The sequence below is a fragment of the Xiphias gladius genome, chromosome 19 (genome assembly GCF_016859285.1).
Source record: "Xiphias gladius isolate SHS-SW01 ecotype Sanya breed wild chromosome 19, ASM1685928v1, whole genome shotgun sequence".
Taxonomy (NCBI): domain Eukaryota; kingdom Metazoa; phylum Chordata; class Actinopteri; order Istiophoriformes; family Xiphiidae; genus Xiphias; species Xiphias gladius.
Genome location: NC_053418.1, coordinates 3,389,709 through 3,408,540, shown reverse-complemented (window position 1 = coordinate 3,408,540; position 18,832 = coordinate 3,389,709). Strand labels below are relative to the sequence as shown.

General features: G+C 45.6%; 1 protein-coding gene across 7 annotated transcripts in view; it reads left to right on the top strand.

The window, feature by feature from the left end:
- rusc2 (RUN and SH3 domain containing 2) overlaps positions 1–18,743 on the top strand; it is a 44,732-nt gene extending 25,989 nt beyond the window's left edge. For 4 of the 7 annotated variants that reach the window (XM_040154704.1, XM_040154707.1, XM_040154705.1 and 1 more), the window contains exons 4-13: positions 5,990–6,685; positions 7,811–7,993; positions 8,315–8,485; positions 10,355–10,431; positions 11,116–11,290; positions 11,586–11,691; positions 12,330–12,376; positions 12,515–13,592; positions 13,965–14,135; positions 14,259–18,743. In XM_040154704.1, coding sequence (XP_040010638.1) covers positions 5,990–6,685; positions 7,811–7,993; positions 8,315–8,485; positions 10,355–10,431; positions 11,116–11,290; positions 11,586–11,691; positions 12,330–12,376; positions 12,515–13,592; positions 13,965–14,135; positions 14,259–14,493 — 2,939 coding nt within the window. In that variant the 3' untranslated portion in view covers positions 14,494–18,743. The remainder of the gene's footprint in view (positions 1–5,989; positions 6,686–7,810; positions 7,994–8,314; positions 8,486–10,354; positions 10,432–11,115; positions 11,291–11,585; positions 11,692–12,329; positions 12,377–12,514; positions 13,593–13,964; positions 14,136–14,258) is intronic. The other 3 variants (XM_040154708.1, XM_040154709.1, XM_040154710.1) reach the window with 3 other exon arrangements.
- The last annotated feature ends 89 nt before the right edge of the window (positions 18,744–18,832 follow it).

Below are 18,832 nucleotides of genomic sequence, written 5' to 3'. Positions count from 1 at the left end.
CACTGTCCCTTCTCATATCACTCGTAGTCATTTGAATCTTTGTTGATATGATATTTACTGACTAGAGGAGCTTTAAACTTCACTGTTAGCTGTTAGATACCATCAGCGTTTGACACTTTTCTTGCTTGATCTTCTTCTGCTTCAATTACTAATTAGTAATTTACTTTTTTGAATTGACCCACTGTCTTTATTTAAAACGCAACCTGCCCTGTGGCTTGCACTGATGATTGTTCAGTGAGAAGTCGTCTCTCCGCCTCTTCCTGAGTGAATTAATCCCTGTACGACGAATGCAAGTAGCACAGCCAAACAATATTGACGCCAACACATTAAGTTTACTGGTGATGTTTCCAATCGCTGGATTGGCTCAAACTCCACCGTATCTCAGCTGGAAATGTCAACGGTCACATCTTCGTGTTATCTGTATTTGGTCGCAGGAATTTAGAATATAGTTAATTTGTCAAAAAGGAAAGCAGCCTTTTCAAAGATGAACAAAAACTTCCAATAATTTCCGTGCTGACATTATCGTTCTAACATATATATCATTAAAAAGTATTAGACAGAAACTCTACATTCAATTAAATTCTTCATTGCATTATTCAGACACACACAAACATTCCCACATCGTATGTTCCTTTGTGAGTGTTTGTATGAATGTGGTTGTGTCTCTGTTGTTGATTTGTGTGTACGGTTTTGTTTGTTTTTTATATGTTTACACCTGCTTTGTGTGTATGAGCCAGTACCGACCACGGTCCCGGCATGTGTAGATGCGATGCAGAGTGTCTATCCCCAGCTTCAGATGGAATGAAGGGTTGAAGTGGGCCAAACGTGTTCGGAATAAAAATCAGCTGAGAGAGGAGATAAAGGTGCAGAGAACCCCCCCCCCCTCTTTTTCCCCCTCGAGCTCTACACCAGCATACTGAGCCTTGTGTTGGGTCTGCTGCGGTTTTGTGGACGGGTGTGTGTGCTGCGCATCCTGATCCAGAGAGCCCATAGGCCCGACTCGTCCCAAAAACAAGGGAAGGTCAGAGAAAGTTGACGTCACCCTTTCCTTGTCCGCAAAACATGTGTTTGCCGTAGCGTCATTGAAAGGTGTTGTGAGTTTTGTCGTGTTTATGGTTTATTCATATGGTGATGAGAAGTGATGAACTTCTAAAGACTCTTTTTGCTTGGTTCTCAAGCCAGTGAGCCGCTGAAATCCTGCACGACAAGCGTCCGTTTGAGGCATTTCATTGTTTCTCAAAACTAAGAAATCTGTGAAAACTGACTCTGCAGCTCAGCAGGTAAAATGCAGCTGCCAGTGCTGTGATGTTTGTCCTTGGTAATTTTATTAATCCAGATTTATTAAGGAGGTAATTCATTTACGTTCAAATACTTCCCATAGCGCTTTTGAAATATCCACTGGAGTCAGTCAGCGGCAGCAGAGCAGCACTCGTAACAAAGCAAGATATTATTACATTCCTGCTGCATCCTGTTGTGCGGTTCTGTAGCTCAGCCTGACTTCTGACCTCTCTGCAGAGGAAGACAAAGAACTAATTAAATTCCCTGATTTTAAAAAAAGTGTGGTACATTTATCGTAATAATCCTGAGGATCAAACCTGCTGAAAAAAGTTCCAGATAAATTCGCTTCACTTTTTAGGCATCTTGTACTAGATGTTGGTTGTCACGAGCACACGTTACAGTTTTCGGCTTAATTAGTGTCTTTTTGTGACTCGGTTGTAAAGCCTGCTCTCAATTCACGAATGCTGCTCTGGAACGAGTTGGATTCCTCCTAGAAAAAAAAAGACGTGAGGGGTTTTAGATCTCCAGTTAGTTCGGAATAAATAGAAGAAGTGCTCTGTATATTTACGTATACAAATAACACCAGGGTGTCGTGTTTACGTCACTGCGGATCGGAGCCGGAGCCGATAAACACCCGTGACTACTGCAGAGTCATTTGACCCAGGAATGGATGCTGATGGCGCCCTTTCCCACTGAAGACAAAAGCCAGATGTTAGTGGGTGTCACTGGGTTTTTTTGTCCAGTGAGAAATGGGCTTAAGACAATATTTTTCAAAGCGTAATTCAAGTAGATGACAGAAGTTTTTCAGCCTCTAAAGGTTCCAGACACTGATGAAGGCTAGAGGACCCGGAAAACCCTCCAACTGTCATCATATGATCTGCGTTAACAACGACATAGTTCTTCTCTAATGAGAATCATTTCTCCAGAAATACTTTCTGCGTGAGGACGTAAGTTGAGAACAGACAACACCATCTTCACCTTATAAAGCTCAGTCTCAGCTGCCTGCTGTGTGTGTCTGGTTAGATAAACGCATGCGCATGCACACACACACACACACACACACACACACCACAACAGGGAGCGCTTGGAATTCCACCAGAATAAGACCAGGGAGAGTTACGAAAAAGCACAACAGGAAAGGAATGTCCCAGGAAGTCCCAGCTGTCCCCTTTCACGGCTTTATACAAACTTTGGAGTTCCCGAAATTATTTTATGAATATTTGAAGAACAAAAATCTCCTTTTTATAAAAATTCATCATGATCTTATAACAGTGATGTTTAATTAACAGACTACCCCCCCCCACCGGGGTTTCTTCAACTAATTATTTAGAGAAAATTGCTTACAAATGGAAGTCAGTTATGTCAGTTTCAGTATTGTGTTCAGACCTGTAAAAGGGACCAGGAGCTGGTGCGGGTGTAGCTTTGTTAGTTTCTGACCATATCCCCAAAGAAAGGTCATAAAGAGAACCACTTTCATTTGAAAACAAAATTTTCCTAACAGCTGACTGTCAGTGAAATGAATAAAAAGATTTCTCCTTAAAAATGCGTCAGACCAGCTTCACAAAAAAAACGAAGGTCAGCACCACCAGAAACAATTTTCTGCTTCATTTACACTGGATCTGTCGGCTAGATCGTGGCTAGATTGTGGAATCGATGTCTTGTTCTCCCCCAAGTTCACGCTATGACTGTTCAGTTTTGTAACTCAAGCTTTGTATGAGCACGTGGTATAGAGTATGGACCCCATATAGGTCAGTATGCAGGAATGTAAGTCTGCATTCCTAGGTTGCCTCCACCCAAAACCTTTTTCATACCAGTCCTGCAGGATAATTGACTTTCTCCGACGTCCATTTCCGAAAGACGGGTAGAAATTTAAGGTGGCTAGTCACTAATTAGGGGAAGAATCGGTCACCATATGCTTCCAAAACATTTCAGAACGTGTTTGTTCAGTATTGAATCACTTGTGATTCTGTAATATTCACAGTGATAAAAGTATTAAGTAAATGTAGGAAGCAAATATTAAATGACTGTTTACACAGCAGTTTGGCTTTTTTGTGAATTTTTTGCAGGGCTCTGGCAAACAATTATTTTCATTATCGATTAATCAGCTGCTGATTATTTTATTGCTTAATCAGTTCATTTTTTTTGTCAATAATATGAGTGGCCTTCTCAAATGCATTGTTTTATCCAACCGCCAGCCCAAAAACAAAAGTTGTTCATTGATAGAGAAAAGCAGCAAACAGATTAATTTTCTGTCGATCAATTTATCAATTTATGGACTAATCGTTCCAGCTATACATTTTTTTTTTTTTCATTTCATTTTTCTACTTTGTTTGGTGGAAAAAACAAGTTTACATGAAATTTGAAATCATTCACACTCTTTAAACAAATACCTCCATACAATCTCTTCAGAAACTGAGAAAAATGTGCAAACATCTGTCTTAGATATTTAACAGGCTGGAGATCAGAAACTAAAACTGCCACAAATGATCAGCATTAATATGGAACCAGATGTCCCTGCCCGCCTGCCACATATGGTCTTTACGCCGAGAAAGACAGAAACAATCGGGCAATCAGGATATTATCCCACGATCGCCATTAGAGCTGAAACGATGTGAAAATTAATCTGCAGCCATTTTCATAATCGTTTCATTTTGTTCAGCAAACAATGCCAAAATTATTACTGGTTCCAGCTTCTCAAATGTGTAGAGTCGTTTAACGATACGTAACGGAAGCCTACTGTAGCTGAATGCACAGCTTCTTCTCTCCAGAGCCACACAGTTCAGCCGGTGGAACAGGAGAGCACTTCCCCCACTCTATCGACTGGAAACAGATCAAAGTAGTCATTTGAGCAGCAGCACTCAACAAGAGTGGATTCTATCCTCTTTTTTTTATTTCTTTTAATGGCTTGAAGCCCTTTGGTTTTGGCTTTTCAGCTGACTGGGGCAATGAGACCAAGGACACGACGATAATATGGAAGTCAGGGTGAAGACTGATAAAGAGATTTGAGGATAATAGGTCATCCATAAGAACAAGGCGTGTCTCTCACATGCCTCAAATAAAGCCTCCTCAGTTTCTAGCACCGTATCCATGAAGGCGGTGATGATTTAAGATCATAATGAGAGGCTGTGCAGCGTCTCAGGACATATATTATTCATCAGACTTCACTTCAGCCAGCTGCATTGTTTCACTGCAGCGCGAAGGCCTCTTTTTAAAAGCCTTTGGGAAGCAGCTTGCTCACTAATGACGCTAACATGACGCGCTGCGAAGGAAAAGCCTGAGCCGCCTAATGGATTCATCTCCGACAGAGGAGAGGAGCAGAGAACGAAGCAGAAGCCGGGAAGAAGTAGATGGAACGGGGAGAGGGGAGAGGTGGGCGAGGAGAGAAAAGAGGAGAAAAATGGCTATGAGAGGGATGACGGAGCAGAAGTGCGACAGAGAGGGAGTGTTTCCGTCCTCCATCCCCAGTGGGAGCTCAGGCCGGCGGGGGTGTGTGGTAGTCCTCCCTCCGCCGACCCGTCTCCACAGCAGGTCGATGTCGCCACCTGTGGCCAAAAGACAACGCTGCACCCGGCTCAGGCGGCATCGGTGGGCCGGCTTTAGGGCGACAAACAGCTTGCGCAACACTGCTGACGCGCTCCTGACTGTCATACACTGCACTGGATCTAGGAACACACACACACACACACAGAAAACACACACACACATACTGACTTAGTGGTACAAAACAAGTGCAGGAAAGGGCTTCTCCTCGATGGTGTCTCTCCTGACGCAGTGCCTCAAGGTCCAGTCTTCATGTGTGTGTCTTTGTGTGTTTCCTCAAATGTATGTTTGTGTGCACGTGGGCCTGTCAGAGCAGTGTCCCTAACAGAGGCATGGTTGTCGGTGATAAGGGCTGTTGAGCGTTGTGGCTCATGACTGGGCAGTTTTCTGTTAGCCTGTATGTTAGGTTTCAGTTCTATCCTTCCCGTTAACGCATGAGGGTTTTCTTCATAATCGTTTAATGCTTGATTCAATGGTTGCAGCCTCTGAAATGTGAGCATTTGCTCTGTTTATTGTCACTGTAAACTGGATATCTGTGGCTTTAGTGCTGGTGCATGAGCAAAGTAAGCAATTTGAAGATGGCAACTTAGATTTTGGGATATTGTGATGGTATTTTTTTTTTTTTTTGGACTTGTACACTGAGGGATTAATTGATTAATCAAACAATAATCAGTAGATGTATAAAAAATGATGATAATATTAGTTGCACCTCTAAATTAAAGCCTGAACTGAAATAATACATTATTTACAATCCTCTACCACTGCAAAACATTTCACTATTCACTCAGTTGCCAGTTTATTAGGTACAAAAAAGTAATGCATTCTAATGCCCCGCAAAAAATTCTGCCTTCATGAAGGTTATAATGTTTGGTTTTTGTTCAGAGGCGTGTTAATTCAACTGGAGGATAGTTTTGGAGGCTGCAGCTTATAATGCTGTTGAATTGTATTGTGTTATACTGAGAGGTATTTCTAATATTGTATGATGATGACAATGAAAACAGCCTTGATTCCCTCTATTCTGCAAATGTTAAATGTTGCTGTTGGAGCAAAGGGATATTTTAAAAACCATAACAAAACTACAAAGTTCTTTGTTTTTCCCTTTTCTCTCCATGTGACTCCATCTTTCCTCCATCTTTCCTCCACCCCTGCGCTCCGTCTTGTGCTCGTCCAGGTGGTCTCTCCAGCTCCTCGGACAGCCGGCCGGCGGTGGTCCGCTACAGCAGGGACCAGCGGCCCACCACTCTCCCCATCCAGCCCTTCACCTTCCACCACCAATTCACCTCCAAACCCCCGCAGCCAAAGCCTCTGCTGCCCCTGCTCACAGGCTACGTCTCTGGGATGCAGGCCCGCTGCACCTCTGGCCCTGGTTCTGGCCCTGGCTCTGGAGGTCCAGCGGTGGAGGACAGCGAAGATGCAGCTGAAAATGTGCTTCGGTACCAGGGGGCTCAAGCTGGGGCGGCCCCTCCACCAGGATCAGTTCGTCCCTCACCTCTTGGGAGCTACTCCCCGGTTCGTCTCCAGGGGGCACCCAGCCCTGGGACCTGCTCCACCTGCACCCCAAGCCCCCAGCGGCCACACAGCCTCTCCTGCCCACTTTCAGCAGGCCTCAGCCCCCAGCACACCCCAGCGACTGTAAAACAGGGAGGGGGTTCAGCACCTCTACCGCCAACCCCTCCGCCTCCATCCCTGGGCGTGAAGAGAGGGGCGGTGCCACCAACGCTGCCGGAGGTGCAGGGACACTGTTTCCACCGCGGAGCTCTGCCCAGTTTACCGCCACTCCACAGTGACACACTGAGCCCACTGGGCTGTCTGGACTCTGGAAAGCACGGGGAGGGAAGCAAAGGGCCTGGATCCAGGACACATAATGGTAGGTTCCAAAAGAATTCTGGCATGTCCTCGAAGAATTATTCACAGTATGTTTTCACGAGAAAAACACACAAGTTCCCGGCACTTGCATAAAAGATCATCAACAATATTTAAGTCAAGATGAGCCTGTTTAAGTTACATTGATCATCAGATAATTAAAAATACAACAATTATTTCACAGTACTTGCTTTGTATAATGGGGCAGGGATCAAACAACAACACCAACACAAAAGTCTTTGAGTCTGATAAAGGGCTCATTTTGGGCAAAAACCTGTCACAAAATCATTAGAAAACGTCAGATCCCTTGCAGCCGCTTGGGAAATTTTGTTGTCCATTTTTGAAAAGGACACAAGGCAATGTCCGTTTTTGTTGTCAGTCACATACCAGTGTTTTCAGCCGCTCATCCACTTGAGCATCAAACGTATTGTATACTCGACTCGTGTGCTGAAAACATGACCCCACTGCACTACTTTTTTCTCTCAACTTTATGACTATGGTGGTCTCTTCCTGTTCTGTTCTTTTCTTATCACTTTACATTTGATTTCTTGCAACTATCACTCTCTTGATGATAGAGTCGGTTAACAGGTTTACACTCAAAGGAAAAAAGAAAATGAATAAATAATTGCAATACATGGACAGATAATTAAAAACACCTGGGAGGTTCCCGCCTACGGAGCGCAGTGGTTTCCGGTGGCCGCTTTCTTCCCTGTTTGATTCTGAATTGATTCACCTTTTTGTCAGTCCACCGGTCCACACCAACCGTTCCCACAGACTGAAACAGCGAGTCTCAGCAGGTTTAGTGCCTTGTTGTTTCGTTAAGAAATCCGACAGCTGCCTGGGATTTCCACTTACATCAAAGCTTTTAAGTTTTGTGTGGTTCAGTGTTGATCTGCTCTTTAAAAGATGCTCTGGTACATTCTTATTGTTCTCTTTTTCTCTTCCTTCTTCCCCTTCATGCATGGACTTACATCTTCTCCCGTCCTCCCTCCACCTTTTCCGCTTCCCTTTTTACCTCCTCTTTTCTCACAAATGTTTCCTCCATCCATCTACTCAACAAACCACCCTTAAACTCCAACCTGACCACCGACCCCCTGATCACGGTCTTAACACATCCCCTCCCCAACAGCACACCACCTCTCTCCCCAGGCCCTCAAATGGAGGGAGTACCGTCGGCGAAACCCGCTGGGGGTGGAGAGGGTCCCGGGCGGCCACTCTGGCGTAGGATCAGGCGGGGGTACGCGACCTGCCAGACGCAACGTGTTCGATTTCCCCTCAGTGCCCTCTAGACACACGCTGGGACGGCTTAATGGTGCTAATTGTTGTATTGTCAGTGTTGGGACAAATGCAGAGTTATGAAGATATTTGAAAAGTAGGCTTTTATACTTGATGTACTAGTACTTTTTTTAAGGAGTTCGAGGTCCAAAAAAAGCCTTAACTGACGGTAAAGCCACTGAAAAAATATCAGGTTCCTTATAGAACAAATAGAGATTGATGAAAGTGTGTGTTCCTCAAAGTTTCACCTGCCCAGGATCCCTAAAGGCCTCTCATATATATATATATATATAAACGCAGTGATGTGCGTTTATATGTGTGTCTTATCGTTTGTGTGCGTGTGCGTGTGTCTCTGCAGTGGGCCAAGCAGCTAAGCTGCAGCAGAGCTACAACGATTTCCTGCCGGACTACTTCTCCCTGACCGAGAAGCCGCCGGAGGAGTTCTGCCTCTCCCCTGACTCTTCAACTTCATCCTCCTCCTGCTCTTCCTCACAGTCCCACGTCTCTGTGGACCTGACACAGAAGAGAGGTGAGGCCCCTTGTGCTTGCTTATGTGTTTAGCTAAATATTTAACTATTATATGTATTAAATGCTGAACAACAAAAGGTCGAATGGTGAGCTGTTTTTCCTGGAGATCACTGCTTTCATTCGCGGCTGCCTGTGAGCGTTCAAGCTGTTTTTATGGAGACTCTCTTTGTCTCTCATTGACCTCATAAACTTTTCCATTAACCTTTTTTGGAAGCTTAGGAACTCAGTAACTTTATTGTATGCATTTTAGAAGTGCAGAAAACTAGTTCCCGCACCATAATAACATCAGAGGCATTACTTTCTCATGATCATTGGTTTCACGCTGCTGAACCTCACTGACTGGCCAAACACAAGCCTTTACACTGGTACGACATAAGTGCAGCTTTCATTCGGACTGTATGCAAGGGCCGGTTGTAGATAGTATCAGTATCGGGAGTTTTTATGGGAATTTACTTGAAATTTTATTGACATTTAAACAACGCTATGTAACTGACCTCCCTAGTAGTCAGAAGTGGAGCGGTCTAAGGAGAGATTCGACAAAAAAAATGTCAGTACATCACCTCACTTGGGATTTCTGAGACTTTCAGCCACATCTCGTGGCCTTCCTCAGCAAGAGGAGTTGCTCAGTTGTCACGTGGATAAATTCACTCACATCGCGTGGCCTGAGTATGGAATTTCTGTCGCATGATATCAGGTTTTAAACAGATCTTTCCAATGCGACTAAATACTAAGTTATAGGTAATATGACCAGAAAAGCCGGTTCTCTTTCCACCCGACTGTCTCGGACTTCCTGGGACAGTTTGGTTGAGAAGACCTGTATGTCTCCCTTCCTGCCTCCATCTCTCCTGCCTCTCTGTGGGGGTCTTTAGTCCTGACAGATTTTAGGACTCCTTTCTAATGCGCAGAAGATCCTCCAACATAATAACACAGTCATGACATGCTGTCTCACTAGAGGAATACACTGGTTTGTACTGCGAGCCACAAAGGCTCGGACAGGTTTTTAGAGCGCTGCTGAACACTAAAAACTGCTGTTCAAGGAATCACATTTCCAGGTCTCACAAGTGTCGTTGTCAGGGAGAAGAACACTTAAATGATGTGGCTGAAAGTTGCTTAAATCGAGTGGCCTTTCTCTGAGAAAAGGCCACTCCACAAAGAGGAGAGCAATTCAGGGCCTCTTGAGGTAGCAGGGTGTTGCGTAATGGGCAGGCAGGTCGCCCTCCGCGTGGATGATCCAGGTTTGACAGGACCAGCATCTACACTGCTGAAGTGTCCTTGAGCAAGACACTGAGGGGCAGATTTACTGAGCCTTTTTCACCATTGCATCATATACACTGTGTCCCAGAGACGTGTTATTTATCAAACATATGCACTACCCAAAAAGCACAGTTTGGCTGTCCCGTATATTACTGTAATTTTCTAGGTGACTTTTTTTTTTTTGTTCAGTGGGAACGTGGGATTGTGGTTTTTGTAAATGTTTTGCAATCTTGTTTCAACATCAGTACATTTTGTCTTGTTTTCTGAGGCAGGCCGTTGGCAGACAAATCCCTGCAAGGCAGTCCCAGCCACTCATTCAACGGCTAGACGCTGCCCTCATAAATCTAACAGTGAATTCATGCGGCTTTGGAGCACAAAGACAGTGAAGGCCACAGCAAAATATGAGCTACATTTGGATCTTGATGCGTCTCTCCTCCCTCCATCAGAGGGTAAAAGAGGGAAACAAAATCATGAAATTGGCAGAACATCGAAGGAAAAAAAAGACTCTTGCATCAAGTGACATTCATTGTAAAGAAAATGTAACATGTAGCTAAAAAGGTTAATTGACAGACTATCTTTGTTTTGTTTTGTTTTTTTCCCCTCTCCCCTCCGTCAGGTTTGGTGAAAGCCGTGAACACAGCGGTGGATCTGATTGTGGCTCACTTCGGCACCAGTCGGGACCCAGATGTGAAGGTAGGAGATTATTCACAAACACTGCAGGTATACGTGACGGACCGACATTCTCTGAAGGAAAAACGAGGGGCTGGTTCTCTGGGTTGACCGAGTCTCACACAGCAAAATTTAAAAGCAATACTGACAAACGACTTAATATCGCCGCTGCGGTGGAGGAAAGTTCAACGGAACATAAAAGCTCTCAGCCGGCGAACTACATTAGTTTCACAGACAGATGGCACCATTTGACTTCTTAGATTCCCTTTTTATTCTTCACTCAACTCCAGCAACTGTGATGAGTCAGTGCAAGGCTGAGGACAACCACCGCTTAAAATATTTCACCCAAGGCAGGGATTGATCTTTGGGTTCATGAGGTCCAGAGGTGCAAAGCTGTCACACCTGTCCTTACCACTTGATTCTCTTAAATATTAACTCTTTATTATACTATAAAAGTGCTCAGAGTGCCGTAATTTTATCCGTGTGTTTGTAAATAATAAAAAAATATCTAAATATATATTTTTGTTTTATATATTTTGTATATTTACTTTCTGTCACTTTATTATGCCTTAGTACACACAGGTGAAACATAGAGCACTTTGCTACATGGACAAAAGCAGTTATGGAAAAAAACAGACAGAAGTTCTGTATCTTTTCATATCACTTTGATTTCCTTTATTCCTTAATGTTTCTCTGCAACCCTGCCAGGCTAAGCTGGGGAACAGCTGGGTGAGTCCCAACGTGGGTCACCTCATCCTGAAGTACCTGTGCCCAGCCCTGCATGAGGTGCTGCAGGACGGCCTGAAGGCCTACGTGCTGGACCTGATCATCGGACAGCGCCGCTGTCAGCCCTGGAGCCTGGTGGAGGCCTCCACACAGCTGGGTGAGGATGATAATGTGGAGTGAGGGTCTTAAAGAAGGGGACAGTTTATTATCAAGGGCATCAGTGACATTTTGTGTCTACACCAGTTGTTTGGCAGAACTGCTCGTCCCACCTTCCACTGATCTAAAGGCCGAGGTTTTGAAGAACGATTTCCATGGAAATCTTATGTACAGCATATGAACATGAAAGTAACCGTCTTAGGAATTAAGTTAGAGAACAACTTGTCTGTGGTGCTTTATTTTTAATGTATAACGTAGTGAAGTGTTTTTTTTTGTTTGTTTTTTGTCTCCATCAGGCCCGTCCACACGTGTCCTCCACAGTCTGTTCTCGAAGGTGAGCCAGTACTCAGAGCTCACCAGCCACAGCATGAGACTGAACGCCTTCATCTTCGGCCTGCTCAAGTGAGTCGTTTTTTCTTCACGCCAGGTCTCACTGTCGTCCTCATCCCCACGACTTTTTACGAACAAGATTCTGAACCTAGAAGTTAGGATCTTAGAGAAGGTCGGGAAATAATTGTGAGATTCAAATTTGCAACCGCATATTGTTCTGGTAACTCGATACGAGCATGTAGATTAAGTGAGAGGTTGTTTTTTTTGTAGGAGTGAACTACAACACTGCTAAGAATTAAAATAAAAGCCATGTCTTTACCTTAAAATAGGGGGTAGACCGTATGTGGACCAGCTTTTTATCCCCAGATGGGAGGTCACATATAACGTACATGTTCTAACAGATAGCAGGCTGTGATAACCGACTGTCTGGGGGCTTGTCCAGGCTGCCCGAACCACCCACACTAATTTTACGTGGCTGTCTCATACTGTGTGGTTAAAGAGCACCTTGGTCTAGACCTGTCAGCTTGTTATGGTTCGAGTGGACGTTGTTCTACCAAGTCGAATACGATTTTAAACCATGTGAGTGTAATATGAATGATGAGGGTAATCACCCTTAACAACTCTGCTGCAGGACGGAGATCTGCAGCAGAGTTGCAGACGGAGGTTTTATGCTGCTGCGGTTTTAATGTTTGACTCACCTTCTGTTTCAGCCTGAAATCTCTGGAATTCTGGTTCAGTCACCTCTACACACATGAAGGTAGGACTCAGTTGATAACTTGTGCATCATTTGTCCGTCTTCAAATACCCAGATGGTTATTTGATGTCCATGTGTGCATGATGTCTTGGGTCTTGAATCGTGTTCTGATACTCTCTGTTTTGTTTTTCTTTTCCTCAGATATTATAGCAGCACACTACAACCCGTGGGGTTTCCTTCCCCTGTCGCAGGGGGCGTGCCAGCCCCTCTTTGAGGAGCTCCTCCTCCTCCTGCAGCCACTGTCGCTCCTCCCCTTCGACCTGGACCTGCTGTTTGAACCACATCTCCTCCAAAAGGGCCAGGAGCATCTGCGTCGCAAGGAGCAGCTGTGCTCCGCGGGCCAGAGTGTGGACCAGTCGGCTCGCTCCACCTTCCAGCTCATGAGAGGATGGAGCACCACTGTAAGCGAAATGGTCGGAGACTCGAGCGCGGAGGTGAAAAGGGAGAGGGCGGGGCTGAGACGAGAGGGAACATGGCCGACCACGGAAGGAGCCAAGTCCAGAAGAGAGGGAGCAGGAGTAAAATCGAGGATGAGGAAGGAGGGGGGAACAACGGAAAGTATGGAAGATGGACCTGTTAGCAGACTAACAATGATGGAAGTAGGGTTTGCCAATCTCTGGAAGGAGAGGGGGACGGGTGAGCAGAGAGTAAAAGGTGTAGGGCAAGAGAACCAAGGTGAAGGTGAGGATGGACAAGAGAAGGACAGGAGGAAGAAAAAAGACAGGGATCCTGCAGATGAGGGGCGTCAGCGTCAAGACAGACAGGCTGGCTGGTGGTACCAGCTCATGCAGTCCTCCCAGGTCTACATCGACCAGTCCACAGAGGGGTCAAAGTTTGTTAAGACCGAGAGGAGGAGGAAGTCATCAGAGAGACGCCAGAGTCAACTACCGCCCACCAGAGAGGGAGTGGTGGAGGGGGCCGAGTCAAGCCAAGATGAGGAGGGCTACAGAAGCAGGGAAAGCAACAGTAGCTCCAGCGGGGAGTCAGCTGGATCCAGGGGAAGGCCTTCATGGATGGGCAGCCCACCAGAGTCGGTTCTCAACCAGGAGAAAGAGACAAAACCTCCGGAGGTTACTGGGACCGGAGCGAAAGCTGCAGCCCAGGAGGAGAGCCCCTCACAGGGACAGAGTTTGCGCTGGGGCAGGCTCTTTGGATCTAGCGTTGGTTCTCCTTCCAGAGTGGAGGGAGCTGAACAGAGGTCAAAAGGTCAAAAGACCAGGTAAGTTAAAAGGGTGAGTCTGAAGATACGTACTTCCCAACAAATCCCATGAAAAGACCAAAACCAATAATAATCAAACAAGTATAGTCTTCATGGACCTTGAAAACGACCTGAGGAGTTTATTTTGACTTTATCCCATGTGACAGGCTACAGACAGGTCACTGCAGAGAAGTCAAGAAGTACTGAGAGACAGACACATGCATTTTTGATTCTGGTCTTTTCCTGGGATTTGTTGCCATTGAGAAAAATACAGAATAACACTAACCTCATCTTTAAAGCTTGAACAGTGTCACAACCCACCTGTCCAAATGTACTGTAGCCATCGGTGCGATCAAGCTTACATTTTCCCCCCACTGTGCTTTCCTCTTTTAGACCCCCGTCAGGTTGGCTTGGTCTGGATAGGTCTGTTCTCGACCTCGTAGCTCAGACTATTGGAGCAGGGAGCGGGAAGAAGGCCGAGCCTCCGGCCACTCTCGCTCACGCCCAAAACACACCCCCACCAACGTCGAACCAACCGGCTGAAGCCAAACAACGGTCTACATGGTAGGCAAATGCTTCACACTCTGTCCTGTTCTGTCAGAAATCCAGGTAGGATTAAACTCTACAGCAGGTCAGCTCCATTCCAGCTCCACTCACGTTTTCTCTGTGTCCTCTGTCATTCCTCAGTGAAGTACGAGCATTGTGCCACCACATAGCCACCGAGCCCGGCCAGCTGAGCTTCAACAAGGGCGACATCCTGCGGGTCCTGAGCAAGGCCGATCCGGACTGGCTGCTCTGCTCCCTGGGCTCCACGCAGGGCTTAGTTCCCATCATCTACGTCACCCTCAAAAGCATGGAGGACAGCCAGGAAGCCACCGGACTCGGGCAGTGCCGCGCGGAACCTTCCATCAAGTGGAAGTAAAGCAAAAGACGAAGGCAAACCGCTTTGGAGACAGAGGCCTCCCCTGCCACATACCTACTGACAACAAAAATCTGTTTTTGTGTACATTGAGGAGTGTTCCTGAAAAATAAACCTTGTAGAAAAAATATGAAGACGATGAAGACAATGTACAGACACATGCGAGGGAAGCATGCAGGCTCTAACACAAACGCACATCCACTTCAAGGGTACATCCAGACCAAGTACGCATGCATACATCCAAAAAAACCAAAAGACCAGACAAGAAACAAACCCAAAGACTCTCAAACACACGCTTCTTTCTCTACCTGAAGCTCGTGTGCTACTAGCTTACCCACGTGACTGTCCAGTCTGTTTATCATCCATCTCTGCTTTCAACAGAACAAGGAGGGCCTACACGCAGATGGTAGTCTTCACTATACGATATTCTCTATACCGGGCCTAGCTGCACTTTGCTGTACCGTCTGCACATTCACCTAGCTGTGCCGCACTTTGAACACAGTGCTCTGTTGCACCTGCCAGTCGTGAGACAGGTTGGTTTGACGTCCTCTTGCTTACGTAGTGCCGGCGGATCTTTTGAATTCACGCAGAAGCCAGCGAACCTTTGCTTTTTTTTTTCTTTGGTAAGATTAAAGGTGGTTGATGTAAAAGCAGAAAGTTGTTAGCTTCACGTTCCGCCTCTGCTCCAACTGCAGAGTTGTTGTTCACCATATTATTATGATGGAGTGGAAAACAACACGGGGGTTTGTTTAGATGGCTGTTCGACCCTAGTGAAAAGGAAGCCAAAAAAAGGGAAGTTTAAATCTTTTCCCATCCCCAATCTGTCTTATTTGATCACTGCTTCATTGGAGAAGAAGGGACAGATGGACGGACAAGCAAACGGACAGATTGGCTTCTATTCTTCCTCTCTGCTCACAGGTCCCACCACAGCTGGGATGAATCAGTAGCTGACGTGGTTTAAGTGCATGTAACCCTGCCAAAATGTTGACTTTTTCCCTACATACCCCCCCCCCCCCCTCCAAAAATCTTTCATCACTTCACGCCTTTTGCGGACGACGCGATCGGGCGAGTTGGCTACAGTCTCAGCTGTCCGTGTGCGTTTGATCCCCCGGTCCATGCTGTAAATGCATATATGACTTACACAATGTGGCGGGAGGTTCTATTTATTTATTACCCCTGTTCCATTCGCCGAGGGACGTGTCTAAGTGGACGGCTGCCGAAAACGGGGAGGGATGTCCAATGAAAGCGAAACACGGCCGTGGAGATGTCTTACTGAATGTGTTGGGGGTTTGCCCCGGCCTGGAAGATCTTCAAAATGATTAGCATCAGTGAAATGTTTAGCATTTAGAAAGGGGTGGATGGATCTTATCTATGCCTTAAAGCGCGCGGGGGGGGGGGACTGCCCTGTTGGACACTTCAAGGCTAGTGACCTAATATTTGTCCTGACGTTACAGTATATTTTCTACATGCCATGATGTGTCCAACTTGACGTTCCCCCAGATTTTTGTCCACAGAGATTCTTGTTGACTTCAAAGACAAGTTATAGTGAAGAAATAGAGATCTATGGTGACATATTATTTTATTTTATTTTATTTTTTTGATGCTTAAAGGGAAACCCCAACACATTTTGGGACGGAGGCTTCATGGGCATTCCTGTGCTAGTACGTACAAAAAAAATGTGGCCTTAGGTTCACAAATGAGTTGACAGAGAGCAAAAACTACGGCTATATACAGTGTAACTGGATCGACTGAGTGTATACAGATGCCCAATCCAAATATTACACATTATGAAACGGTAAAATCCATGTACATTTATTGAATAAATGAACACTCGTGTAGTTTTTGAAAAACTTACATAGGATATAATTTTACCATTTAGATGTTCTTTTTGTTGCGTTATTGTACAGTTTTTATTTTTAAGTATGATTTTTAACATTCAGTTTCACCAAAATGATTAATATTTAATTCTCACCGAGGTGTAAATATATTTAAATCCTTCAGTGATTAATTTCTGCCATAGATCTATATGTATAAATGTTATTAATGCGTTTTATGTTAAATACAGGAAGCAAGTATAAGCTTTAGTTTCAGTGCTAACAACCTGCTGACTATTATACGAGTTGCCCTCGGTAGTGGAAGCTGTGATTTTCGGTCCTCCAGGCAGTTTGGTGTTCATTGACATCCAGTTCAGACTTCACATGGGACAGAAAGAAATAAACACATAGTAGCGATTAAACCAGAGAGACGAGGAGGCTCAGGGGCAGGAGGCAAAGACAGACTGGCTTTTGATTTGGCATTTGATGAGCTGAGATGAGCTTTAAAAAGCTGCACGTGCAGGAGTGACGTAAAAGAGGGAGAGAGAGGAGTCTTGTGTCTTCTCTCTCCCTCTCTCTCTCTCTCTCTCTCCTGGCCGCCTCCTCCTGCCTGTAAATACCTTCAGCATCAGCGACGCTGCTCTCCTCTCTGTGTCCAGGCTATATGACGTGTACGTATGACATTATCAAACTACTATGGATGTTAAATAACAAAGTGCTCATGTGATCGCAAACCTAAATGGCTCCCGAGTCTTTTGTCCTCTTTCCGCAGCGCACCGTTGAAGCGGGTTCCCCACCCAAACCCTTTTGGCGATGATACACTCTGCCCGTTCGGAAATGACATATGACTGTAAAAGGGCTGTACTTTGCTCCATCAAAGGAAAGGAGGGCTGTGGATTCCCAGAGTGGTGTAGAACGGTTCCGAACTAATTCCAAACTTTTTGGCTTTTGCCAAAACACGGTCCTTCCAGCCGTCATATTTGCTCTTTTCAAGGCCGCTACTCGTCGGGCGACCTGACAAAACCACCTCCAGACTGATTTTTAGTATCAGTTAATGTCAAGTTTACTTATTGGCTCCTATCTACGTCAGTCAGACGGTACTTTCTCGACTAAACAAATCACCTGACGGTGGTTCTCCCCGACGGTGGTCGAGCAGAAGGCTCAGGCTTGAATCGATGGCGCTGCACCAGTGTGACAGGTCACACGCCACGGCTGAGGGAGAAGTTGTTGTTTGGGTAAAAAATATGAGTGTTTGGAACATTACAAGCATGTAAGCGGAGAGCAGAGAACTCAGTTCTGCTCCAGGATTTCTCACCAGCAGATGGTGCAAATGTGTCAGGGAGAGCGATATATCAGCCGCAAGTTCACTGAGTTCCAACACATGGGCTTTTCACACGATGCCAATTTACAGTAGTGGAGACATACAATGTTAACAATTGTACGTATTTTCTTTCTCCTTTTTACCTATTGTCTTTTCAGTCGAGCTAAAGTGTCTGGCAGTCAGTTTCCTTTCCGAGGAAACTCCGGTGAGTCTGAACTGACTCTGAAGCTGTGCTCGGAGCCTTACAGGATCCTGTTGACTTAACATCAGATTTTACATTAACACCGGGGTTGGGTTTTGGTAACAACACACCTGGTAAGTTGACGTGTCTCACTCATCAATAGTTCTTAACCTACGTACCTAAACCTGAGAACATGCTAAGCTTCCCAAAGATACAAAGCAGCCCTGCTGATTCTTGACTGAATTTCTATGAAATGATGCACAACCGTGTGGTATTTCTGTATTTGGTGTTATGGTGCAGCCGCAAGAGAACATGGCGGCGGAAAACACTGCATACGTGCTACTTAGTACGGCGTGCACAATTGGTCTCTCTAAACTTAAAAGATACTTCAGGGGGGAATCAGGGTTCAAGAGGCAAACTCCTGATGTATCGCCTGCCCGTCGACAAAAAGCTCTCACAAAAGCCAGGGGGATTCATTTAAGACCGGCTAAGTCTAAGTGTTGGACATTTGGCTCTCGTCAGGTAAGTTAAGCTGCCGTGTTGGCAGGTAGCCGACAGTCATTTTGCTGCTGGCCCTTAATACCAATCAATCATCGTCCCGGTGCCTCAGCCTGTCGGAGCGTTGGTACTGACCGTGTGCTTCCCCATGTGGCCCCAGTTTGCCATCTTCTCATGGCCGCTTCCCGCAGGATAACGCACCGGGTCACAAAGCAAAAGTCGTCTCAAAACTGGCTTCACGAACACGACAATGAGTGAACTTCAGTGGACCTCAGTGGCCTCCCCAGTCACCAGTCCTGAATCCGGCGGCACTACCCCTGGCATGTGAGAGAACGGGAGATCGCCAGCACCAATGCGCAGCTGACAGACCTGCGGAAAGTCGTGTCAGCACGGACCACAATCTCAGAGGAAAGTTAAAGTGCGAAATGTTCCGATACGAGTTGGAGATGCAATCTGCAGGTTCCTTTTCTATTTAAAAAAATCTGCACGTGAATGCAAAAATGTGAAAATCTCTTTTCAATCCAAATA